The sequence below is a fragment of the Rutilus rutilus genome (genome assembly GCF_951802725.1).
Source record: "Rutilus rutilus genome assembly, chromosome: 7".
Taxonomy (NCBI): domain Eukaryota; kingdom Metazoa; phylum Chordata; class Actinopteri; order Cypriniformes; family Leuciscidae; genus Rutilus; species Rutilus rutilus.
In genome coordinates this window covers 32,073,463-32,101,103 of record NC_140221.1, presented here as the reverse complement: position 1 = coordinate 32,101,103, position 27,641 = coordinate 32,073,463, and the positions used below count along the sequence as shown (strand labels likewise).

At 39.3% G+C, this 27,641-nt stretch overlaps 1 protein-coding gene across 4 annotated transcripts in view; it reads right to left on the bottom strand.

The window, feature by feature from the left end:
- tncb (tenascin Cb) overlaps nucleotides 1-27,641 on the bottom strand; it is a 59,988-nt gene that overhangs the window by 2,144 nt on the left and 30,203 nt on the right. For 2 of the 4 annotated variants that reach the window (XM_084412925.1, XM_084412924.1), the window contains 17 exons: nucleotides 20,069-20,615; nucleotides 17,400-18,992; nucleotides 16,640-16,903; nucleotides 16,436-16,551; nucleotides 15,636-15,789; nucleotides 13,379-13,648; nucleotides 12,998-13,183; nucleotides 11,813-11,902; nucleotides 10,495-10,758; nucleotides 7,705-7,980; nucleotides 3,800-4,072; nucleotides 2,933-3,055; nucleotides 1,817-1,960; nucleotides 1,471-1,590; nucleotides 1,227-1,370; nucleotides 312-442; nucleotides 10-142 (listed from right to left, as the gene is read on the bottom strand). In XM_084412925.1, coding sequence (XP_084269051.1) covers nucleotides 10-142; nucleotides 312-442; nucleotides 1,227-1,370; nucleotides 1,471-1,590; nucleotides 1,817-1,960; nucleotides 2,933-3,055; nucleotides 3,800-4,072; nucleotides 7,705-7,980; nucleotides 10,495-10,758; nucleotides 11,813-11,902; nucleotides 12,998-13,183; nucleotides 13,379-13,648; nucleotides 15,636-15,789; nucleotides 16,436-16,551; nucleotides 16,640-16,903; nucleotides 17,400-18,992; nucleotides 20,069-20,537 — 4,750 coding nt within the window. In that variant the 5' untranslated portion in view covers nucleotides 20,538-20,615. The remainder of the gene's footprint in view (nucleotides 1-9; nucleotides 143-311; nucleotides 443-1,226; nucleotides 1,371-1,470; nucleotides 1,591-1,816; nucleotides 1,961-2,932; nucleotides 3,056-3,799; nucleotides 4,073-7,704; nucleotides 7,981-10,494; nucleotides 10,759-11,812; nucleotides 11,903-12,997; nucleotides 13,184-13,378; nucleotides 13,649-15,635; nucleotides 15,790-16,435; nucleotides 16,552-16,639; nucleotides 16,904-17,399; nucleotides 18,993-20,068; nucleotides 20,616-27,641) is intronic. The other 2 variants (XM_084412926.1, XM_084412927.1) reach the window with 2 other exon arrangements.

Here is a 27,641-nt window from a genome sequence, read left to right as displayed (position 1 = left end):
TTGGCTCACTGGTGGTGAAGACTGTAGAAATGATTCTGCTTCTCTTTGGCCCAGCGATGGCCTGCAGTTTGACTGTGTATTCCGTGGAGGCAGTCAGCTGAGACATGCTGTAATACGTTGCTGTGGGGCTTAGGACAACCTCCTGAGCCAAGAGAAGAAAACCAGGAACATACAACTATCAGTACAGAAGCATTGGACAGTGCATGTGGTAATCACTGTTGACCGGAAAAATGATCAAGCTTTAGTTTTAAGGCCCAAATAAACTGCTCTAAATCATCATGTTTAGTCATTTATTTGTGCAGTTCACTCACCTTGACCATGCCATCAGCCGACTCAAAGCTGAGGATATACCCGCTGATGTCTGCTCTTGGTGGCTTCCATGTCAACATGGCAGTCTCTGTTTGAATATTACTGGCAGCCAGATTCTGAGGGGCATCAACATCTGTGACAGAAGGCACTTGGTTAATGCAATAAAAATTAGTATGTACTGATAATTGGCCATCCCCACTATGTGCTAGGCATTGTCCTATTAAGATTATATGGCATGATCTCTTGATGCTGACAGTGTGTGTGGATGAATCTTACATTTTGGGCACTTATGTCTGAAGGGTTGATATTTATTAAAACTAAGTGTTTTTTTTTTTTTTTTTTGGTTTTGTTATGAAGGTTACAATTATATATAGATTATTTATAGATTCCTTTTCCTAGACTTTCAAATTACATCATAAAAATATGAATTACTACTTTTAAAACTTTTATTGATGAGTGAAATAATCAAATATTTCAAAGGTTACTGAATGAAAAATTTCCATTTCCAAATAAAAGGTGAAATATTCTCATGAACCGAATATTTTTTTTATAATTTACCATGAAGCTGATTCTTCAAAAAGTGTGAAAATATTATTTAATTGTATGATAAAATGCTAGCTATGAAATTAGCCTTAGCAAGACAACCAAACCTGCCTTTTTATTCAAAAACTGTATCAAATGTCATTTTAACCACATAATGCCATTGAACACAGTAATCAAAAATTTACTGGAAATGACACTGGTGAGAAAACAAGAGCAAAGAAATCAGCTGTGCTGCATCTACTGCAGGTCCGCTGTTGGACATTGTCAGTGGAGGGAAAAGTAAGGGATTTCATTTAATTTTTGGTCATATAGAAGCTATGCTGTTTCGCTTTATTCGCTGTTTGTGTGCACAGGCGAGTGAGCGTTCACCTTACCTGTGGTGAACTCTGTTGTGGTTGCAGCACTCTTGGCTGCCTCTCGGACTGCATAGACTTTAACGGTGTATAAGGTGGCGGGTGTGAGGGAGCTCAGCTCAAACTCCACAGTGTTCCCAGACACCCTTTCCATCACTGGAGCCACTGACAAAGAGCAAAACACACAACTGAGACTCACTGCTCTATTGTTTCAGTCTGTAGTGCCTGAAGCAAGAATAATGAATGACAGTCTGAGCTGAGTTACCACTGTCTGCGCTGTAAGTGATGACATATCCGTCAACAGTAGCGATGGACGGCTGCCACAGCAGCAGGGCTTCGGTGTCAGTGATGTTGACTGCTGTCAGACTGCGTGGTTTATCCAGGGCTGAGGACCAACAGATACACAAATGAGAGAAGCAAACTTGGAGTCGATTACTAGGCTTCTGCCAGACAGGAAAGCAAAACACAACTAATAGGCTTACTGTACAGACTAAGGAGAGGTCGACTACAAACCAGTCTAATCTAGCTAAGAATATGAGGTGCTAAAACATTACAAAATGATTTAATAAATTATTAATTATGTTAAAATACATTATTAGAGTGAGACGTACCTGTTGTGACCCTGTCAGATCCTGGTTCACTCTCATCCAAGCCCTTCACAGCGATAACAGTGACCTGGTAGGTCACTCCAGGGGTCAGATTAGGCAGCATGGCTTGAGACTCTCCTCCATCTACTCTCAGTGTCATAGGGCTGCCTGCAGGGGGAGACAGAACACTGGAATAAACTAGAATAGCCATTGTCACTCACTAGAGGGCAGCATTGTCTGATTGATTGGCATGGTGACATGCAAGAATACTCTGCTGATGGATAAAACAGAGATTGGCTTGATTGATGATATGCACTGATAGATTCACATAACTGAAGACGGCCTGATCTAAAAACCTGCAGAGAACACTGAGAGGCTAAAAGGACAACATGGCACTTTATTCAATCAATTTATTATGCCAAAAAGGCAGTCTAAGAGAATTTCCTCCTCGTATTTGTGCAATATATTACGCAATACATAATTTATGATGAACCATAAACTGAAGAAGTACAAATAATAATATGATTTGCCAACAGGCAGCCATCCAAATGCATTGAAAACCGCACGGTAAAGTTTCACTTTTCGAAGATGGCCTGTGTGTCAAAACTGTGACTTGGAAGGAGGAAGAATGCTTTGCTTTTCTATCCAGACCAAAAGCTCCAAATGTGCTATGAATAATACTAAGGCATAAAAAAGTACACGAAAACTACATGTTAAAATGTTTGGGGTCAGTACGTTTTTTAAAAAATATTTAAGAAATTAATTTTATTCAGTAAGGAACAGTCATTTATAATGTCGCACATATTTCGATTTCATATAAATGCTGTTTCGAACTTTCTATTTAACAAAGAATCCTGAAAAAGTATCACGGTTTCCACAAAAATATTAAGCAGTACTACTGTTTTCAACAATCAGCATATTAGCATGATGTGACACTGAAGACTGGAGTATAATGGCTGCTGAAAATTCAGCTTTGCCATCACGGAAATAAATTACATTTTAAAATATATTCATATAATACAAACCAGACCAGTTATTGAAAATTATAATAATGTATTTGATCCAACTCCAAACTTTTGAATGGTAATGCATATAATTATAAAGTAACAGTACTGAATCGATAATGACCATGTTACTTACCACCCTGAACGGGTACATAGGTGACCCGGTAACTGTCTACATGGGTACGGGGCATAGTCCAGTGAACAGTAGCAGATGTATCGGTCACATCAGAAAAGCGTATCCCCTTGGGTGTACCTAGGCCTTGGTAGAAATGACACACATAAGAAGCACAACAGGAATGAATTGTTAAAAAAATGTGTGGTCTAGCAATTGACAAATAGCCTTTTCCCAGAAACAAGTAATTTCAGGCCGTAAGAAAAAACTAAAGTGCGTGTGAAGAAACTTCTACCCTTTTATCCCGCTGAACAAATAGATGCATGAAAGTAAACATTCAGGACATGAGGACAACCAACTGTGCGGCTACAGATAAAGGACACACAGACAAAAGCCCTGGCCATAAAGCCATTTCTCAACGACGGACCTCAGAATCTCACGTGACAGATGCAAGAAGATTAACTTGCCCCCAGTACAGAGACACAATAGTGTGACATGCCAACATCAGACACAAGTGGAAAATGAAGCTCGCTAGTATAAAGGAAGATTGCCAGTGACAGGCATAAAACAAGGAAAATGCACAAAATAGTTTGTCTTGCTCTGTTAATAAAACCCTAGAGAGAGAGAAAGTAAGACTGGTGATGAATGAGAGAAGACTTGGATGAACATGTGTCGTTGATGAAAGTCACTTGAGCTACTCTGTAGACACAATGAGAAAATAATGAGTGATATAATTTTGTTAAATATGGGATATTGAAAGACTTGTGTTTGAAAGTTTCCATTTTCATGTTATAAGTTTTGACCAAACCAATCAACTAGTTAACAGAACAGAAGAAAAGAAAGAAAAAGAGTTAGCGGTTCCTCCACCAGCGTCTCTTAAAAATCCAATACCTGTTCGAGCTACAGCCAAAATGGGCTGGAATTTCCGTCCCAAAATGGTCCCAAACAGCTCAATTTCATACTCCATATCTTCATTGAGACCTGTCACTTCTTCTGTTCGCTTGTCTCCAGATACACTAATCAGGTGGGGTTTGCCCAGTCCATTAGAATCGACGACTTTGAGGGTGAATGTATCAAAGACGCCCTCCGGTGATGTCCATGTCAGTTTAAAGCTGTGCGGTGTGATGTCCGAGACCAAAAGGTGCTCCACTTCAGGTTCAGCTTCTGTTTGATAAAATAATAAAGTTGTTCTTCCTCTGTAAACTCTGTGAAATGTACTTAAAAGATGTTAAATGACCAAGAAGTGCACATGCAGGTCTTTGAGGGGTTTGTTAGAGACAATTCAGCGATAATGTTACTCATGCATGAAAATATAGCCAATTGTTCTGTCATCTATCAGTTGCTTCTATATCTATGGCAGGTGATGCTGAAATCAGTGAGCCAGTAAATTTAATTTACATATTTTGATTAGAATATGGAATGAGATCTGTTGGTTAGTAGAAAAAAAAAATTGACATTGATGAATTTTCCACCATTATATTAGGTTCCACCATCATAATTGTATCGTCATATAATAGCAGTCATGCAGAGTTCAAGACAGAGCTGTTCCAGGACAATGACATATCCATAATAATCATATTGACAGAAGGGCTCATCCTGGAAAGGCATTTTTCGTGTCGTTTTTAGCTGAACTGGCAAAAGCCACTGACATATTCATTCTGAGAAGGACATCTCTAGAGAAGCAATTGTGGTAAGGATATGTAAAACTAAAAACCTAAAGCTTCAGGAATGTCTTGACCACATAAGCAGTGTATTGTATTTTCAACAATGGCTTTGTTTGTGACAGAATATGTTCCATTTTTAATATTATGTGGTTTGCTCTTCATCGTGTACCAAGAACCAGTTACTGCAATACACATGTTTTTTGCCTTTACTTCAGAAGTAGATTATAGCACCATAAATTCAGTTGATTAAGATTTTCCTTTCTTTTTTTACTTCATCTGAAGGAGGAGTAGCAGCAAGTTAACTTGTTATAATAACTTGACCTAATTAAATATGTTAATGCAGTTAAGGCTGTCCTTAATTTGACATTGTAACTCTTTAACTCTGTTCAGTCTAATTTCTATAGGCTGGAAAGAAAAGTCAGAACCAGAGACGTCCAACGATCCAGCAGCCAGGCTCTTAATGTATAATTTATTTACAAATACAGGAGGGAAATAAACATTCTGATTAAAATTTTAAAAGGAAAAAAATATATATAGTTTATGTTTAGAATAATCTGATCACTGTCTCCTCTCAATATATATGGTCATGTTATTTCACACAAATTATGGAAATGGGATGGAAATTTATTCAAGTTATTATACTGAATTTTGCAATCATAAATGCTAAACAAACAACAATGTAGTATTGATCCAAACCGACAATGCTTTAATAGAGCCTTGTTGTCCTAAACTAAACTTTCATGAGAGAGAGCGAGAGAGAGAGAGAGAGAGAGAGAGAGAGAAAAGACCCTTGACTGGACTGAACCTCTTCTTCCTCTAAAGATCTGGATGATGTGAAACAGAAAAGACATTTGTTGAATGTGGAAAAGTGTTTGAAATGAAAACCAGCGAGGACAAATCCCGTGGAGCTGTCCCTCTTCATTAGAACTGTTCACTTGTTTAAGAGTGTCAGCAGTGTTTGAGGCATTTCAAGAGTACTAACATGTGCTCTCCAAGGATCACTTTCATCTGACTGGCTTCTAAGTCTCTCTGGTCTGACAAAGAGGCATCTGTTTGTGGAGGTGGAAAAGGCGCCAGCTAACCTACAGAAACAAGGTCTGGAAGCAGCAATTCTACAGCAGGCAGCAAAATCCTCTGAGGGGGATATCTGTGTTAACGCAGCTAAATCTTACAGCAGGGATAAGCACACCAACTATAAAGTGAAAAGTTTCTGTTAATATTGTTCTGATTTTTAAAGCTTGTATTACTCAGGACAGAGTGAGGCAAGAGTTCATGGGTCATGTGACATGAATAGAGAGGAGGTTAACAGAAATCCAATCAGTTCCCCTTCTCCTCTGCCTATTTGCATGCAGACTTGAGAGACTGCTACAACTGTGGCCCCTGCAGCCACTGGCTGATAAACGCCAAGAAAATGTGTGAATGTGAGGCATAAGAATGAGAAGTAGTGCAGGGTCAGAAAACTGGGCGTGCATACTGAAAAGATCCTTCACAAGAAGCGACAAAAACTCCTCAGGATCACTTCCATGGCAGTACACCCCAGCCTAGTCACCCGCTCTATTCGCTGACTCTCTGAGGGGGGGTTCTGGGGCAAAACTTTGGTATGCGCCTAATAAATGTATGTTTGTTACAATACAACTTGTCTGGTTTGCTGGTAGACTATAAACGCCACAAACCAAATGATTTAAATGGACTCACCAGCAATGTGAATTGAATGCCGCAGTCAATTAGAATGAAAAAGCCATCATTAGTCTAACTTTGTTTTGCCTGTTAAACACAAATGTACCAGTGAAGACAGGCAGAGGTCATTTACTGCACCTGCAGGCTTTGCTGGTGATTATGCAGACGTGAATGTGTGGGGAAGCATTATGATGCTGTGCAGGTGTGCTCTGAATGTCAGCACACTTCAACACATTATTCAGCAGACGGGAAGAGTTTCGACATTTCACAGGATCTGCAGCTGACTTAAAAGAGGCTTTTTTGTGGCGCTTTTTGAGAGATTATCTGCATTTGAAATCACATGATGACAAAGTATGTACTGCATTTAAGAATTAATTAATAAAGTATGTTCTACCAACCCTATCTGACGGCGATTCGTACGTATTTTATGAGGTGGCTAATTCATTCGAACTCACTCGTGCTAAATCGCACAGATTTTACGAGTTGCCCAATTCGTACGAATGACCTACCTCTGATCATGCATGTAATGTATAAAATCCAGACATACTACATCAGCCATGTTCGTATTGTCAGGTGACTTAAGACATCAGCATCTGCTCCCTATTATTTATGATATTGAATGATGTCCTCATATGTTTTATGAATACTGTTTATTCTGACATACTTTGCATACTACATGGGGAAGTAGGCATATTCGGATGTTGGGATTTATTCTGGAATCAGCAATGGATAAGGCTGTGTAACGGAGGCCAGCTAGTAAGAGCTGTGCGAGTAAACCTCACTCCCCTGGCCTCAAGAGGCGTAATAGCGACTAACACTAGAGGCTGCGGTGTTTGGCGTCCTTGTTAGCCCACCTGCCTCCCATGCCGGAGACACCAGTTCGAATCTCGCTATCCCGTTTTTTTTCAGAATTCTTTAATGACTAGATAGTTCAAAAGCACAGCAATCATTTAAAATGTAACAATAAAATGATTTAATATGTAACATTATAAATATCTTTACTGTCACTTTTGATCAATTGTGTCCTTGTCGAATACAATTTCTTAAAAAAACTCCAAACTTTTGAATGGTAGTGTGGTAGGGAAGTAGGCATTTTCAAACAAGGATTTCTTCAGGAATTTTTGATGAGGCTGCATTATATTTATGTTATTTAGTTGACAGTGCCCAATATTTACTCAACCTTCTATATTAATAGTGGAAAATAAAATAAATACTAGTTTTTTATGGAGATGATAGATGGAGAGATGAAAACACTAAGAAGGATACAAAAAAGCTGGTTTAAAAAGACGTGTTAGAATCAATTCAACATGTGATGTGATAAAAAATTTGCAAATTAAAAGAGACAAGAGGTTAGTCTGTATTGCTGCTTGAGGCACAGCATTTGATCCAAAGACTGGAAAAGAAAAGATGCCAAAAGACAACCAAGCTGGTCCAAGACATGGCAAGTAATGATACCTGTGATGGCTTCAGCAAAGACAGGATCTAAGAGATCTCCCTTGTACAGCCCATACAGTGTGACCCTGTAGAAAGTACTAGGGGAGAGGTCAGTGACAGCCAGGCTGAACTCCTGACTGGATAATGTGTGGTTCTGGCCATCAAATAAGCCATCTGGGTCAGACACTTCAATCAGAAAGCCCTCAACCTCTCCTCTGTCCAGCTCCCAGGACACACTGAAGCTGTCCCAGGACACATCAGAGATGGTGATGTTTCCCACCTGAGGCTTCTCATCATCTGGATTACAAACAGATCAGAAGATAATTATTTTGGCAGGAAAACATACATTTAGGAGAAGAGCATCATGGGTAATGGTAACTAAAGAGATTTAAGATCTTTAAGATGATGGTCATTTCTGTTGTTTGGAATTAAATGTTATTGAGGTGAAAACAAAAAGGCCTGAAAGGTAAAAAAGACATAAAAAAAATCAACAGTGCAACATGTTTCACATTATTCAAAACAATGCAAATCATTTTAACAATTAAAGTGGGGGAAAATCCATGTTATGAGCAAGTGGAACAACAATAAACCACTTAATTTGTTACTCCTAAAAAATTAATCGCCATCTGTTTCAAACAGAACAGGAACATCTGCCCATGCAGTGAAAAACACACACACACACACACACACAGACACACACACACCCACACGCACGCACACACACAGTACTAATAACTTTCAGAAAGTTGTAGTGACAAACAAACAAATTTGCAGTCATTTCTCTTACAACCTATTAACATCCAAGCACCAGTTTGCTGAGAAAGCTTTGGTATTAATGGCCCTGAGAAAAGCCATTAATTTTTGAAGGTCCTGTCTAGCCTGCCTGAGCAGAGGTATGCTGAATACTTCAAACATGGGAGGCAGCCATGCAGCGCAGTGCAGTGCAACCTATAATTGAACATCATTGTGCATTGTCAGCATTCACAGGCAAAGTGAGGGCAGATAGCAAGGAGATGCACGGTGGGCTAACTATTATCCTGTCTATGCACAATCAAGAGGGCAGAAACGTGGCGTGCAAATAGGGTGACAATGGGGATGAAGTGAATGACCTTCCCAGGCATTAGGGCCGCTTGTCGCTTTTGAAACCTGGAAATGAAACAATATGAAGCTGTCAAACAGCAAAACAACTCATTGATCATCTTGCGCCATTCATGGGAAGTGAAATTTGGTCAAATTGTTTCATTTTGCACACTTATTCAAAAGAGTTCTTTCCACTGAAAGCGGCCCATGCAAGTCTGAGGAGTGGTCCTCACTGCATGCAGATGGGAATGAGAGGAGGTAGAATTAAAGAATGGCTTTATTGCGGTGAGATCCCACAAACACCTCAAGGGCATTTGGATAAAGCCATTGTTGGACGCATGCACAACCCTTTATGGCTCTACATAGACACCACTCTATGGGCTTTAAGGCATGCGTGTTCTTTACACCATAAAGGTCACATTTGTCATTGTCACAAGCAAAATCCAGTAATTTGAATAGGAAACCATGCAATTAGGTACTTCATGTGAGAGCGAAAGGGTTTATGTTGGACAGGGAGATTCACCACACTGACCAACTGCTTGGTTTGAAAGGGACTTCTGTCTGAGATGTGCTTCATACATTTTTTTTTTTTTTTTTTCGCTAATGTGACCGTACCTTAACACAACATAGCATAACTTTGTGCATGCATGCATGTGACGGTTTGCTCTCTCTTTTTTGGCCTGGTTATGTCCGGATATGTTTCCATTGAGATCTCAGTCATCAGATATCCACATCTCCATGTTACAAGCTGAAACTCTTCTAATAATGCCAGAGAAGCATTTAGTGAACAGAAGAAAGCCAGACCTAGAGTTCTCCCTGCCCCCAATCTTCCCAAATCCTTTGGGTCTGAGGGAAGTGTATGCCCATGTTTGTGTGCCGTGTCTAAGGCCGATAATGGCTGCTGAAATAAATGCATTGATTATAGTGCTGGTGATTCCAGAGACAACATTTTAACAGGCGGCTCAGCATGTGTCCTATTTATCAGTCCGCCCCACAGTTCATTGTGGTCAAATCACGCAAATCCAAAAGGGGAGTGGGCTCACTCTGACGATTATCACATGAATGAGCTTTCTGTGCGTGTGTGAGAGTTTGTGTGTGTGTGTGTGTTTTTGGGATCTTGAGAAACACTTTATCTGTTGTCTTGCCTTGGCAACCAAAGCAAACAACTGAGGTTATATTTTGTAGCTCCCTGGTTTTAGTTAATGATTGCTATGTTATATAAGCAAGAACATTTTGGTAACAAAGTTCTGGAAGTTAAGTAAGTGGCATCCTGACCACAGTGCTTTTGGCTTTCATTGTTTTTTCTTTAAAACATAAAATAAACCCACATGCCATTAACAAGAGAATAGGGATATTAGGCTTCAATTTCCAGTGGCATACTGACAATATGAATATTTCGAGATTTTTATAGAAGTCTTCTCAAGATAAGAGCTACAAAATGTTTAATTCAAATTCATAGAACAAGGACTTCAATATCTTCAAACTCCAAAATAAATATTGACACTTATGGGGGAAAATAGTGAAGATAATAAATTCCTGAGTTGCCTTCAGATCCTCAGTGGCCTGCTGAATAAATGTTTATGTGTGAAAGATTAGATTCAAATCATATTTTTGTAAAGCCGATTTCATGATCCAAAGCAGTATTGCTTTTGTCACTCTAGAAGCAAGAGAAAATGGGATGTGAAGATGCATTCTAAATATATAAATGAAAATGTAATGATGCACACTAACCTGTGGATGCTGACAAGGTGGCTGGCGCACTCATCTTTCTTCCTCTCTTGGCAGTCAGGCTGATGGTGTACAGCATGCCAGGGTTCAGATCACTCAGGATGTAGGTATTGGCATCACCAGGTACCTCCAATTCAGTTCTCTCGCCGACCGCAGATGCAAACACTAGCTCATAGGTGTCAATTTTGGCGACCGGCCTCCTCCAAACAAGTGTCAGTGTGGTCTCTGTGGTCTCACTTACTTGAAGCTCTTTGGGAGCATCAAGATCTAAGAGGAAAGGGACAAAACAGTAAAGGATTAGTTCATTATTTTTTTTTACTCACCCTTGTTTTGTCCCAAACCTGTGCGAGTTTCTTTCATTGAATACAATAGGAAAATAAACTGGATTGAAGAAACTGGTTGCTTATTTACATTCAATTACAATGAATGGGAATTTAAGCTTTCAAGCTTCAAGAAAAATGCAAAAGCTCCATAAAATATCATAAAATGACAGCAGGCTATATTCATAGTTTTCTGAATATATTTTTCTCCGTTTTGTCACCTGGTGGAGTTTTGGTTCCTTGCCACTGTCGCCTTGGCATTTGGTTTGCTTAGTTGGGGACATTGGGTATTCAACAATATTATTGATCTGCCTTACTTAAGGTGGACAATGACGCAATTTTCTTCTAGAAACAGTTCTAAAACTTTGTTGTATTATTTTCATGTTATCACTGTGAAGCTGCTTTGATACAATCTGTATTGTAAAAAGCGCTATATAAATAAAGGTGACTTGACTTGATTTGAATTCTGAAGCTAAACAATACTTTTGATAATCCAGTGAGCTGTTAACCATTGCAATCAGATCGGTCAATGAGTTGAATTCATTCAGACCCGTTTTGTGAACTGGATCAAGTGATTCATTAAAAAGATTCAACAATGAATCTTTCACAAATCCGACATGAACAAACCAAAAAGATTCATTTTCAATTGACCACAACAAATTACATTACTGGCCAGTTTGTCACACAAAGACTTCAGAAAGCACAGGGGTCATATCTGGACCATTTTTATGATAAATGAGCACTTTGATATGATGCTTTTTCTTGTCCTTTTGGTACCTGACAGCCCCAGTCCTCCTTTCACTTTTGACATGAGAGAGAGTAAATTGTTTTTCTTGAACTATTCCTTTCAGAATTATAAATTAGCTTTATTATGTACTTTTTTACTTTTCATTCATGCTGTTGCATATCATAAGAGAAGAAAATGAGAAAAGCACATTAAACAAAGTAATAAATGTACATAAAACACCTGTGAGGTAATGACCATTTTTGTTAAATCTTACCAGTAACAGCATTTGTCGTTGCAGGCAAACTCTCACGCTCTTCCTTAATGGACGTCACTCCCATTCCATACTCGGTCCCGGGCCTAAGGCCTAAGAGAAAACCCAACAAAAATCATTTCTCTCAAATCATTAAACAAAACGAAACCATTAATATCTCACATTGGTTGTTTTTGGAACCTACATGGTAGGCAATTGTTTTCATTCTAGCGACAGCCTGGTTTCAATTTCATCTGCGTGCCATATCAATCTAATGCCTTTCAGTGGCCACATCAAAGAGCTTCTCCACATGCCAGAGACAATATTTACCATCATACAAGAGATTCTCAGATCCCCACAGCCCCATTCATAAGAGCCCTTAGCCCAAATCCCACACTTTACCCCTTTTAATGCCTGTATTGGCTCCTGCAGAGGTCACTATACAGGAGTCCTCCAGCATGAAATTACGCCTAATGCAGAGGAAGCTCATTATCAATAAAATCACAGGCGTGACGGCAATTACAGATAATAACTGTGTGAAAGAGACAACTAGTGAGATGTGTGTGTGTGAGAGAGAGAGAGAGGCTCTGCGTTATTAGCCAAACAGATCGTCCGCCTTATTTACAGGGAACAGGCCTCCCAAGGACAAAGGAGCAAACCAGACAAAGAATCTATTATCCATTTTGAATATATTTTTTTTTCTCCCAGCCATGATAATCCCTGCTTGCGGTAACACATGGTTGTAGAGAATAAGAATTAGCACAGGAGATTGCCTCAAAGCGCAAATGTATAATAGAAGTGCTGCTGCGACGAAGAAAGCCTCCACTTTCCCTTTTTGACTGGGATTTTCACATTGAAGCACCAGTGTTACTTCATTTAAGGCATGAATAAGGCATTATCAACAAAAAGGGTAGCATCTCATTCCACTTTAGTCGTGTAAACATTTTACGCCACTAAAACAAAGGCGCTCATTTGGAAATAAGTGGTAAATGGTACAAGTAATGCAATAAAAAACGTACAATTTATAAAGTTTTAAACTTTCATATTGTTTTAAATCCTTTTTGAGAATGCTCAAAAAGGATTGCCTTATTTTTCCCTCTTTTTGTTTTCATACGTAGTTTTTAATCTCTATGATCTGTTTGTAATTGATTTGTAATCGCTTTGTAATCTCTGGAGAGGAATTTTGTGTAATTCAAACTGGCCTCTCACCAGTGATTTTAGCCTGAGTGGTGTCTTGCGGACCGCTGGGGAAGACCAGTTCTCCATGCTCCCCTCCAGAAAGTGGGCCGTATTTAACACGGTAATTCAGGATGTTGGCTCTGCTGTTTTTCCACTCCAGAGTTATACTCTCATCTGTCTGTTCAACCGCCTTGAGGTGCTTTGGGGCATCCAGGTCTGAAACGCACATCAACATGTGGATGAAAGAAAATGCTTCTTGTAAACGTACGGTTATCCTCCAGGGCTAGACAAACAAAATTGCTTCAATGCAATGTCTAAGTGCACCACAATTATCAGTAGACCTGCTAAAGAAGATTGAATTCACTTTATGATGTGCTGAAAGGATTTCTAATTGTTGAAAGGAGTTTGTACCTGTGGTGAAGGTCTCATAGACGGGAAAGCTGGTCATCTCTCCCCTGTGGGCCATAAGAGAGACCTCATACTCAGTGTCCGGATACAGCTCAGCCAGATGATACTGGGTATCCATTGAGGAAAGCTTGACTGTGTTCCTGTCTGAGGAATCTGTGTTTGGGCCATAGGACACAGAGATCCCATCCACCTGAGCAACAGGCTGAAACCAGGTGACGAGGGCTGTAGTGTCCGTCACATCACGCACATCCACTTGGCTGGGGGCATCAATCACTGCGGATGAGAGGAGAGGTGTGTGAAAGCTAGAGGAAAAGCTACATAATGGGAACATCTATGCAAACAGATGATCTAAAAACAGCTGCTATACACTTTTTGATATCAAGGACCTCCAAATATGATAATTGTCCACATAAAATATAATGACAGCTATACATTTTTATTCAAAAAGACCCATTTATACTATGTATAAAAATATTAATTGTTTCATTATTCATTTCATTTAAATTAAATCATTGTTTTTTTCCACATTGTCACTGTGCTTAAACCAAAATAAATTATTAAAATAGTGAATAGTAAATTAAATGTAAAAAAAGATCTGCAAATATTACAAAAATAGTTTTTCATTTAATAAAAAGTAAAAATGCTAGATTTTTACAAGACACAACCCCCAGGGGGTCCCTGGTTTGAAAAACAAAAAACAAAAAAAACACTATTTGCTATTATACAGATGCATTTATATCTATATTCCGACATTAAGATATACTTTCTCCAAGACTTAAAAGAGGATAAATAACTATATATGTCTTAATTTCTATGGTAAAATCAGTTTGTCACATTAGGAAGTGTATTGAGAGCAGATACCTATGTGAACGTAAGATAATATAGAGGAACTGCATGCAGCTTAGAGCAGATTTGTGCATTCAAGATGCTCCAATGCACCAGTTATCTCACGGGAGGACAGCCTCTCATGTTGCTGAGTGGTGCCTCCCACACACTGAGAGTGAGGGAGAGAACTCACTTTGAGCAATTAGTCCTCCTTTAATGCAAATCCTATGTGGCACAAGTCGAAGAAATGGAGTAGATGGAGCGTTAGAGCCATGCTGGGAGATTTTTTTAGACATTTGTAAGACAGCAAAATCAGCATGTTGTGAAGGGAAACTGGTTACTTGTACTGACAGCGTAAGAGGCCAGTGTTGTAACGGCACATATTTTCCGAATAGGGCTATAATCTCTGTGGGTTTTTTTTTTTTTTAAATAAGCTATTGATAAAAGTGAAAGATTGTTTGGGAAATGTCAAAATGGTAAAAAGTAGTACACCATTTGAGGGTAAACCCTTATTTTACAATTATTTAAAAGCAAATCGTCTACAGTCAAAGAGGATGAAAAGGCTTGTAACTGGTACTCAGAAATGTAGTGCAATACAATAATGTTTATATTTGTTAATATGTAGAATGATATTTTAGTTTCATACTGATATAGGAAGATGACAAAATATATTACAAAAGCTATAAATTATTAATAGCGACAAATTATCAAATATTATTCAATACCATGACTAAGACCTTAAATTGTATAAAGATGATACTGTAACTTAATTTGTTTAAGATGTAAATCTTAAATCTCAGATGTAAAAGTCTGGTCACACTAGCATGGAAAATTGGAGGATTCATGTTTTTGAAAAAAGTCTCTTATTCTCACTGAGGCTGTATTTATTTGATTAAGAAATCCAGTGAAAACAGTAGCATTTTGAAATAGTATTACACTTCAAAATAACTGAAATCTATTTCTGTGATCGCAAAGCTACATTTTCAGTAGCCTTTACTCTAGTCTTTGTTGTCACATGATCCTTTAGAAATCATATGCTTATTTGGGTCTCAAGACATTTATTATCATAATTTGATTTATTAAAAATGGATGAGATCCTTAATATTTTTGTGGAAACTGATCAATTTAATGCATCCTTGCTGAATAAAAGATGGAATTTCTTACAAAGCAAACAAATAAAATCTTACCGACACCAAACTTTAGAATGGTAGTGTTTAGCTGATCCGCTAACATCTTGCAAAATAAGGTATCATTACCAGTTAGTCTAACTCAAAATTAAACATTTTAATTTTCAGCAGAACCCTGCACTGCAAATAACTGCCAATTAACATAAAATGCTGGCTGCCCTCTAAGACATTCTGGCCCAAAAAAAAAAAGGCCTGAAAAAGAGCAGACTGGTCATGGCCGCCTGTTAATTGCGTCGACAGCTGCTTACTTGTGACAACGTTCTTGCTGGATGGGTGTCCGCGGGTGTTGTTCTTTACGACCTCAAGCTTAACTTCGTACTCTTGTCCAGGTCCAAGACCAGACTGTTCAAAGGTGGTCTCAGGAGGTGTGAGAGAGTTCAAAATCTCTCCATCCTCTTCTTTCTGCCATTCAAAAACAGATTTTTTGGTTAATTGAATTGGTGAATATATTAAATCTGAAAACAGATCACTGGTCAAAGGTTCTGTTGGTTAATAAGAGAACACCACAAATCATCAAAGAAGCAACCTCAGGAAAACAAAGTCAAGCTCCTATGAGCTACAGGGTAATGAGAGGGTGTCCTGAGAGTAAACACTTGGGTCTTTTAGCTGATTCTACTTGGATGAGTGTTTCACTTCACAGTGAGAGTTATTTTGGCATTGACATCTCTAAACTTGATGTGTGAATGAGACTGCCAAGCTGTGTTTTGAAAGAGGGATGTAGGGGAGGTTTGCATGTTCTAATGGTGCTGTTTTTTAGAGTTTGCATAAGCCCTTGAGAAAGAAAATAAAGCATTACAGAGACAATAACAGTTCTGTGGCACATGGTCACACATGCTGTTGCCAGGAGCTTCTTAGAGGGTTTTGTCTTGGAAAACCGCAGACTTCTCATCAGTAGCTTTTGCTTAGTGGCACCACTCAGCTATTTTCTCATTTTAAACTATTACTTGCAAACAGAACAGTCCTTTTATATTACAACTTCAAGGCGAATATATGAGGGCAATGATACACTTTTGGATCATAGCCCTAAGGATGATGCCAGGACACTCACTGTGTTTCTGAAGATGAGGTTCCAGCTATCAAACGGGATGTTCAAGGGGTCCCACTCAACCTCTACTGAAGTCTCTCTAACCGATTTGAATTTCAGACCCTCAGGTTCAGGGAGATCTGATCGTAAGATAGAGCAGCTTAGCAGAATATACTCAGGACAATATAACAAATAACTTTCCCAAGCATTAGATGATGTGTGACTTACGTGTGGCGATTCTGGCACTGACAGGGACACTCATCTTGCTGTTCAGGACAGCAAAGACACTGATTAGGTACTCAATGCCAGGCTCGAGCTCCCTAATAGTGGCTGTCTTCTTTTCACCAGAGACTTTCATTTCCATTTCTAAACCCCCAAGAGCCGTAGGCACATAGGTGATTAGATACTCTGTCACAAGCATCTCATTGACCCAGGTGAGGTCCACTGTTTCTGGGTCGACTTCAGTCACTGTAAGGTCTCTGGGTGGGGAGACTGTGGATTGAAAAAGATCAAATGATTGACTTCATCTTAGTCAAGAACCTCTGAGTCAAAAGATAACATGCAGAACTTGGAAAACAACATCTCCTTGATATTGTGCCAAAATTTGTGGGAAAGAGAAATGTTAAGATAAATACTTTATCCAATGATAGCTTAATGTGCAGAGACAACTAAGCTATTCATGGTTGATTTCCTCAAATGTGTAAACAAAGTGTAAACATTGCCTAATGCCTAACCCACTGGCTCAACCAATTATGTGCAGTTTGGGGAAGAATTAGGGGTTTGTCTGACCAATAGCAGATATGTAGGAGTGTTGGAAAACCAGTATTTTTGCAAATTTTGTCTGGTGATGCTAAGCTTAATACACATACACCTTAAGTCATTTATATTTACACCTGCTTCATCTTTGAGAAAGTATAATAGCCAAAACTGTAAGTAAAAGCTATACATGTGCAGTTTTATATATTCGGTGTGAATTATAGTGACTTACTTTCAGAGCAGTCGTCGCCAGTGAAGCCTAAATCACATATGCACATTCCATTCAGGCATTGGCCTTGGTCATTGCAGTTTTCTGGGCAGGTCAGAACAGAGCAATCCACACCAGTGTAGCCTTCAAAGCAGATGCATTTTCCATCTTCACAGAAGCCACGGTCCAAACAGTTGTTAGGACACATCTTTGTACCACAGTCCTCCCCAGTGAACCCGCTGTTACACACGCACTGGCCATTTACACAATGTCCTCGGTTATGGCAGTCACTGGGGCAAGTCAACTCGCCGCAGTCATGGCCTGTAAAGCCAGTGTGGCAAACACACTTGCCATCCACACACTGTCCATGGTCATTGCAGTCATTGGGGCAGGTCTTGGTACTGCAATCTTCCCCAGCAAAACCATCATGGCAAATACACTTGCCATCTACACACTGTCCACGTTCATGGCAATGATTGGGACAGGTTTTGATGCTGCAGTCTTCTCCAGCAAAGCCACTGTGGCAAACACACTTGCCATCTACACACTGTCCACGTCCATGGCAATGATTGGGACAGGTTTTGATGCTGCAGTCTTCTCCAGCAAAGCCATTGTGGCAAACACACTTGCCGTCCACACACTGTCCACGTCCATGGCAGTGATGGGGGCAGGTCTTGACACCGCAATGTTCTCCAGCAAAGCCATCATGGCAAATGCACTTGCCGTCTATGCACTCTCCTCGTCCATGGCAGTCATTGGGACAAGTCTTGATGTTGCAGTCTTCTCCAGCAAAGCCCACTTTGCAAATGCACTTCCCGTTGACGCATCGACCACGATCGTGACAGTTATTGGGGCAGGAAAGCTCTGAGCAGTCGTCGCCTTCATATCCAGCATCACAAATACACTCACCATCGACGCACTGTCCTCGGTCATTGCAGTTGTCGGGGCAGGAGAGAATGCTGCAGTCCTCGCCCTCGAACCCGGGGTCACATATGCACTTCCCATTGAAGCAGTGACCTCTCTGATTGCAGTCATTGAGACAGGTGAGCTTGGAGCAGTCATCTCCGCTGTACCCAATATTGCAGACACACTGTCCATTGACACACCTGCCACGGTGGTTGCAGTTTTTGGGGCAGGTAAGCTCCCCACAGTCCTCCCCAGTAAAGCCCTCCTCACAATAGCAGGTTCCATTGTCACAGCGGCCACGGTCAAAGCAGTCGTTAGGACAGATGAGCTCAGAGCAGTCAAACCCCGTCCAAGGCTCGTCGCATACACATTCGTCATCCACACAGCGCCCCCTGCCAAGGCAGTTGTTTAGGCAGTTGGTTAAACTGCAGTCTTCACCGATGAAGCCCTCCTCGCAGAGGCAAGCCCCGTCGATGCAATCTCCATTCTCACCGCAATCTACAGGACACAGCTCAATACTGCAGTCCTCCCCACCAAAGCCCTCGAAGCAGATACACTTGCCATCCTCGCAACGGCCTTGATCCTGACAGAAGTTCGGGCACTCTGGCTCAGAGCAGTTGACTCCCTTCCAACCGGGCTCACACAAACAGCTGCAGGTCTCAGTGCTGTAGTTGCCACGGCCACTGCAGTAGGGTTTGGTTGTGACTTCACCTGAGAAAGAGAGTGAAAAACACTTTCATGCTGGTTTAGGTGGGGCTGGGAATTGTACAGTACACTGGTTGAGCTTCATGTTTTTGATTCACTAAAAAGGATTGGCTTGTTATGGTTCGAACACATTTTGTATATGAAAGCAATTAAAAATCTATTCGCTTGTGAGGATGAAATTAATTAAAGTATCTAAATCTATGCAGTCATAGAAGGAATTTTTGGGGAGGCTGATATAATCTTGTTCAAACCAACGATTGCAGCAGGTTTGAATTTTATATGTTTAGAAATAATTACGCTCATGTATACAAACTACAAAGGATCACGATACAGAAAATGATACAGAAAGCCTTGAATGGTTACCTCTTACAATAATGGTTATGTATGCGGAAGAAGGTGAATTTCATTTAGCTTGTGCCTTTCTCATTTTTTTCAGTCACATTTTTGATGGAAGCAAACCGTGTTGAGTCATTCTAACTGGTCAGTTTAGAAATAAGTGGAACATTTTGCTGTCAGCTTCTTGTAACATTCATGTAGTGATTAAAACTCGTTTGTGCTACCACATATGAAAGAAAAAGAAAAATCTATATTTTTACATTATACGCATCTGTGTTATGGATGTTAGCCGATACTTTTTTTAGAACAAAAGTTAAAGGTATAGTTCACCAAAAATGAAAATGCTTTCATCATTTACTTACCCTCATGTTTTTCCAAAACGGTTTGACTGACTTTCTTCTGTGGAACATAAAGATATACTGAGAAATGTCTCAGTTTTGTTTGTTTGTTTTTGTCCATTATACAATGAAAGTCAAAGGTCCCCCAAATGTTTGGTTACCTACATTCTTTAAAATATCTTCTTTTGTGTTCTGCAGAAGAAAGATACTCATACAGATGTCCTGTGCTGTTTCATTCAACCACTGGTTACGCAGATTTGGAACAACATGAGGATGAGTAAGTGATGACAGAATTTTTTATTTTGGGGTGAACTCTCCCTTAAAGTTTAATCAGCTTTGTTATGTTTGTTTTGAATACATTTGTAATGAGACTCAGCCTCCTAATGGACTGCCAATATTAGGCCTCACCTGCAACCTGAGCACTACAGCAGCTTGTTCCAGTAGTGCACTGCTCCCTCAGACTGGATACCTCTGCTTCCAGCATTTCCAGTCTGTTCAGAAGGTCCTTCAGGTCAGGCATGTGGTTATCACAACCGCAAGCTTGCTTGGGAATGTTAATCCTATGTGTGAAAACGATCTGATTCTCCCCATCCATGGTGTGTTCTATGTGCTGGTCAGATTGTTCCGATTTTGGCTTAATTTCGGTTGTTCCTGGTGAATCCATGTCCACCGAGCACATGGATCCAGTGGGAACGTTGATGTTGTACACATGGTTGAAAACCACAGGCTGGTCAGGACTTGGGAGGGTCAAGTTCTCAGTGGTTGGTGACAGTGATTCTCTTCTGTGTCTAATTACTCTTTTAACCAGGCCAGCACTAGAGAGATGAACTAAAACGGCTACTGCCACAGAGGCCAGTAGCAGACCTCGAATCCCCATGTTGATTTTATCTCACAGGACTCTTCTTACTGGTGTGAATGTTCAAATTGTTTCAAGATACAGGATGAGGTTCCTATCCTGAAAAAAAGAGTTCAGTTAGAACAGTCCACATCATTCCAATGCATTTCCAGTGTGGACAGATAGAGATCTGATTGCACTTACCCTTTCAAAATGGAAAATGATACAAATTACATCAATGATGACAAATTCTAATGAATTTTAAAAACATGAAAGGAAAATGCTTAAAAAGCAAAGCAAATTTAAAACTACACACAATAAATGTTAATTTAAATCATATGAATAAATATCAATATTAATTATAAACTAATATAAATAATACATAGACAATAATTTATTTTAATTAAAGATAAAAAACAATTCAATTAACATTTAATTGTATAGTGCTTTTCACAATACACATTGTTTCAAAGCAGTTTTACAGAAAATGCATGTTTCTACAATAGAGTGATCTGTTATCAGAGGTGACTGTGCAAAGTAATGTCCATATGTCAGATTGTGCAGTTCTTAGATAATAAAAATCACGCAGTTAGCTAACATCATGTATTAATGGCAATTCTTTTATTTAAATTTTTTTGATAGACTTCTCACAGCATCTGATAATCGACCATATAAACTAAGGAAAGAGAAATTCAATGTTTTAACCTTTGACTTGTGCGCCCTTTCCAACTAGAATGAATCATATTTAAATAAATCATATCACACCAGGCAGTGTTCATATTCAGAATAAGATTTCTGGGAGAAAAAACCCTAAAACAATTAAGGATACGGTCAGCAACACTGCAGGGAAGACAGACACTAAGCAGAACTCAGAAAGATCAACTCTGGCCAATAAAAGCAAGGCAAACTTCAGCTCAGGAGCGAGGGCTCCAGCAGCGTTTCCAATGACAGGCTGCCATGACACACAGCAGGCAACACCTGAATCTGAGGAGCGTACTCTCCTCTCTGACGCTCTGCCCACAGCCCATGCTGACAGATTAATACTCGCGCGGAGGAGACCATCTGCAGCGCTTCCGCTAGCGTGGGTGTTCGGAGTTCACGCTTCTCATAAAAGTTAGCTTTCTTTGACCATTCTCCAGACAGCAGCAGAGATTTGCATTAAAACACAATACTTTTCTCATTAAAAGAAGTTAATAGTTATAGTTTTTGCAGGCCTCAGGAGGCTTGTCACTTACTAAGTGCATTGGTCTGTTAAAAATTTAATTAAAGTAAAATAGAAACAGCTCTAAAACCTTTTCAAGCATGTTACTGCGCTGTGGAATGGAGATTGAGGATGCCTGTGTTTAAAGAGTCCTGATGTGCATGTCATTTGGTCACATACTTGCCAATTACAGGAGTGCAGATTCAGTTTTCCATATAGTAGGTTTCCCGAATGTTATGAAAACCAAATGGGATCCATTTAAGATGGAAATAACCGGCTTCCAAAAGTGCTGACACACCGACTTTTTCAATACCATAAAACACCCAATATTTATGTCAAATTTGGAATATTTATGTGTGCATTTTCCAGCTTGCATCTTATCTAGCCATGTTTAACCCTTTAACTGAATAATTTTTATTTGATTTTTAAAAGATACTTTATATTTTAAAGCATCAAATTAGAACAAGCTTTTTATGACATTAAAGAGATTCCTTCTATCATAACTTCAAACATATTTCGATGAACGTTTTTGTCCATAAAAAGTAAATCAGGTCAATGAAATTGTTATTTTTTTAATCTTCCACTGAAGACAGAAAGTCTAGCAGTTTTGGAACAGCATGAGGTGGAGTAAAGGATTTTTTTTTTTTTTTTTTTGGTGAACTATCTCTTTAAGGCAAACCTTCCCATGCACAGTCCTAAGAAAAGAGCAATACATAGTTACACAGATCAAAATTTTGTCATGGCTGCAGGGGGCTGACCCAAAGCCGCAGCTCGCAAGGTCAACAGCAGGTAATATCTTGCCAGGATCTGTTTAGTGAGTGGAGAGCTCGATTTGACATGTGATTAGCAGGGCTGACAGATGAGCTCCAGCGAGAGGGATCCCACGACTGCTGCCGCCCATCCGTGATTAGACAGACAGGGATGAACGCTTCTGTGATGGAGAGCTTAAGGGGGGCTCGATGATGGGAGACTCCCGATCTGGACCCTCGGGGGTGACGGGACCTACCCCGCTTCTTGTTCCTCACATCTAAACCCAGGGATTAAATCAGCAAAATAGGCAGAAAATTGCTTTGAGTCGCTTTGCGGTTTTAGTTCTGGATGGGTAGTTGGCTTTTTCACTTTGAAGCCTGGCTTGTTGCCACAAGAATCGAAAAAAGAAAATGACTCTGAAGGACCAAGCTGGTCTTTGTGTAAGAATTTGCCCTTAACCCCTGGTGAAGGGTGGACTGTAAATGAATGGCATTTTTTAAAATATGTAATTTAATGATGACAGCTTGACTTAATGGCGGAAATGATGGATATGCGTAACTAAGAAAGAATTAGCAGTTATTAGATTGGAAAAGATTTATGTATTTTGTGCGTTTTGAACAACGAGAAATAGACAAAGCCAGTCTCTTTTATTAGAGCTCCATCAATACAGTGCTGAGCTCAGAGCAGTATGCTAATGCTGCTGCTTACTGGCACTTTCAGATAAACCAGACACAATGTGACTGCTGCTTTCTCATGCCAGGTCTAGTTTTTATACTTTGTTACTTTCTCAGACTCTGGCTGGGCCAGTTGGCTTCCATGTGTCTATGTGAAAGGAATTTCAATGGGGAGTGAACCTGCTGGCACACATATTTAGTGCCAGTGATCTAAATTGGTCTTGCGTTGTGCTAAGTGCTGAATGCTGACTAGAGCATTTGAAAGGAAGAATACCTCACACAGAGACCAAATGAATACTTTTGTAAGTCATAAATTATACAGTGACAGTTAAAACGATTCTTCCACCTCACCAATGTGCCACAAACAAATGAGCTTATTGCTATTTGTTAAATTAGAAGTTTGTAGCTGTTTACATAATTGAGCAATTAGCATGTTAGTGGTTTGGAAGTGAGGCATATTGGGCTGCAATTAAATAGAAACTACAAAGACATAAAACAAAAGGAATATGCCAAAAAAACAGATTACGAAGTACAAAACATATTACTATTCCAAACTGGATGGAAATTAGTAACACATTATATTGAGACGACAACTGTTGATAAAATAAAATAAAATAAAATAAAATAAAATAAAATAAAATAAAATAAAATAAAATAAAATAAAATAAAATAAAATAAAATAATTCAGGTCAAAGCTAGGCTTTTCTTCCGGTCTTCGGACAGCCAATGATGTGGTGATCACTCGATAATGGAAAATGATCTGTTAAATAGCATTTATCTGACTTCAGCATGCAGCGGGTTATTGAACTGTAAAAAATGCTGTGGTGGCTCTTACAGTTCGTCGTTCAGTTTCATATCCAATGATTAGAGATGACATTTATCCACAGTCTGCTGAACAGAGGGGAACCACAACTCTTCCTTAGTTTATTCCTATGAAATCATCAAGCAGACTAAAGTTTTGTAGGTCACCCATGACAGAAAGCACTTGCCTTCCCTGGGACCAGCCTTAATATGGGTCGCCCGCTGTGGTGAATGAATTGGTATTGTCTCGACTCAATTCACCTTAATAGATGCCATAAAAATGCCCTGACAGTTTGTTTAATACTAGGAAGGAGTCAATGATGAGGAAATATCTCTCCCAGAGGTATGCTGTATACACACTGCATCATTTCTCCACTGGTGCATGTCAAACTTCATTAAAAATCAATACAATGAAGTTGAGAAAATACTTCTTAATCCAGTCAGAGAAGCGGTAAACTTAGTGGAAAGGGGCTCAAAGGTGTCTGGTTTGGTTTGAAGACCAAAAAATGCTGATAAATCATAATTAAAAACATTATAAAAATGAATACACTGTGAAACTCGCATTGAGAAGTATATGCTTATCGATTGCATGGTTTTCAAGGTCATAATCAGACAGAGGGCTGCTGAAACCAGCACCGTGAAGCAGCTCATAATCATCCAACACGGAGATGGATTTCCAGACTGGCTCATAACGCCGCTCAATGGTGTGTACTTGGATCGATGGCAAAGTATACAGCCACTGTTATTGTTTCATAAATGGATTTGGAAGTCATCACCTTCCTGAGCAATGCTCATTTAGTGGCTGAGTTGGCTGAGTTGACCATTACACACTTACCATTTTTTATTCTGTTCTTTCTTTCTATAGTTCTGCAGTTCTTCTCTCTTATCAATATTTTTCCTCTCTCTGACATCCTGTTACTTTTTGTACTGTGAACTGAATGCAGAATGTGCATTGTGACTGTCCACTGGCCTCAAACGAACTGATGATTGTCTATGCCTCACTACTCTATTTTGCTTGGCATGTCTGGGCTTCAAAAGGAAGTCAGTCACAGCTAGCACTGGGTTCACAGAGCAGATTCAAACAAATGAATATGTCTGGAAATCATAAACACGCAGACGTGCTATCTCACTGCTGTATGTGCAATGTGAGCTTAAAGGTCTCTCAAATGCCACATAATGTGATCTCTCACCTAACGCATTCTCTTGGCATTTCTCCCATCGGTGGATTGACAGTGAGGTGTGAAACCAGAACCTAAGAACATACGGCACTGTATATTATATTTCCAACTGCATCATTCTCTTAATAATGAGATTAAGTAATTATTAATCTTGCATCTGATTTCATTGCCACAGCTTAAAGGTATTTCTTCTTTAATTCAACTTTAAATCAACCCCAAACGGCATTTTTTTTTTTTAAACCCCGTTTTTTAGTACCGATCATTTCATTACTGTGAGCTATTTTCTCTATATATAAGATTGCATGTAGACTGATAAGTGAAAGGCAATGCAGGTTGTTTTCACAATGAAAAAGCTGGGTTTCATGACAGTCGAGGCCCATTTGCAGAGCTCTAATGATGCTGGGAGATCTGATTGCACCGATAGGAGGTTTGTGTGTGTGTGTGTGTGTGTGTGTAAGAGCGATAAGCCGGTCTGGTGTATGGGCAGAGATAGAGGTGTTTGCACTGCGCTGATGGACCTGCGGTTCGCTGACATTGCTGCACTTTCACCAAAGAAGCATTCAGACCGAACTCGATAGAGCTTTGGTGACATTGCCAAAGGTGAACTCTACCATGCTGATTAATGAGAAATGGAAAGTTTAGGACATGTCAGTCAACATTTGAGACCAAAGACACTGGAGAAGTCTACTGGGAATGAAGTTGAATAATTCCTGACTTCAGCTTCCATGTGTGCTTTTTCCTAAAGTCCAGATGGAAGGAATGAAGGAGGAACATTTGTTACTTGCTGTCTCATTTTACATTTCCAGCACCGGTGACCCCGTGTTTATTAGCTTAACCTCTGTTACAGCCAGAAAAGCAGCCTCATATGTTCAGACCTTAAAAGCTCTAAAAAAAAACTTCTGAGCTTCCCATTTGTCGCAGCAAAATTCAAACACTATTTCTGTACTATGCAGACAGTCCCTTTCACATCTTGGTCTTAGCAAAAAAAAAAAAAAATTGGTTTGACTTTTTTTTTTTTCTCTTAAGGATATTGTGGTTTGGCAGGAACGGCAAAGCACAGAAGTCCATTTTATAATGCAAAAGTCAATTTGCTACAGAGTAAAAAAAAAAAAAAACCTTATTTGAACACAGCGGTCATTTTTTCACAAGCACAAAGCATCTTTCCCTTCCCAAATGGCACGCTATTGATCATTCTTTTCTATTCTAGAAAGAATAAAAGCTACCATGTGTCTTGTTTGCGTATAACAGGAAATTGCTTTTTCTCCACCAACAAGAAATTGTGTATTTTCTCTTGCTGACTGGGAAAAGATAAGCCATGATCAAGTGTGTATAGTTGATTTACAATGGCAGTTCTCTAAAAAAGGCCCTTAAAATGCACCCTGCCAGATCCAATTACTTACTCTACATACCTATAGTAATTAGTTTCATCACAATATGATATTTTGGGATTGAGCAACAAACTCTTTCAACTCACTGACCCCATTGAATTTTTTTTTCCTGGAAAGAAAAATCGGTTTTCCCACACTGAAATGCAAGAATATTGACTGGGAGATTAAGAGATCTATTTTGCCTGTTCAAATTTCAGGCCGAAATGTCATCAATTGAGATAATCTGAGCTTTGTAGATTTCCCTTTTACAACTTCCCAAATTAAAACTTCTGCTAACCTAAAACTCTCTTATTATCCTAGGCATATAGTGACAAATGCATTCGAGCATGCAGGGTCAATGACAACTAATCAGAATTCTTCACTTCTGTGGAAGACATGTGTGCTCATCTCTTGGCTTCCATCGGTGGGGACACTGTCTGTGCTCTGAGCCCATGGCTTTCTTAGCCATGTTACATTAGCATCAGACAGCCATTAAAACCATCTGGGGCAGCAAAACTTTAACACACTGAAGTCTACTGAGGAAATCTTTGTTCACTGATGCCAACAAATCATCCTGAATGCCTCTGTGGCCAATTTGGAGTGTGGAGGAAAATAAACCCTTTTTACAGAGCATATTTCACAGATAGACGGACGGACAGACAGACAGACAAACAATCGATAGATGATAGACAGACAGCCAGACAGACAATAGATAGAATGATAGAACCATAGATAGAATGAAAGAACGATAGATAGAATGAAAGACAGAACGATAGATGTATAGAATGATAGAACGATAGATCGATAGATCGAAAGATAGATAGATAGACAGATAGACAGACAGATAGATAAAATGATAGACAGACAGATGGATAGATAGAACAATAGAACGACAGACAGACAGAACGATATACAGACAGATAGATAGAATGATAGAACGATAGATAGAATGAAAGAACAATAGATAGATAGATAGATAGATAGACAGATAGATAGATAATACATAGACAGACAGACAGACAATAGATAGAATGATAGAACCATAGATAGAATGAAAGAACGATAGATAGAATGAAAGACAGAACGATAGATGTATAGAATGATTGAACGATAGAACGATAGATCGATAGATCGAAAGATAGATAGATAGACAGATAGACAGACAGATAGATAAA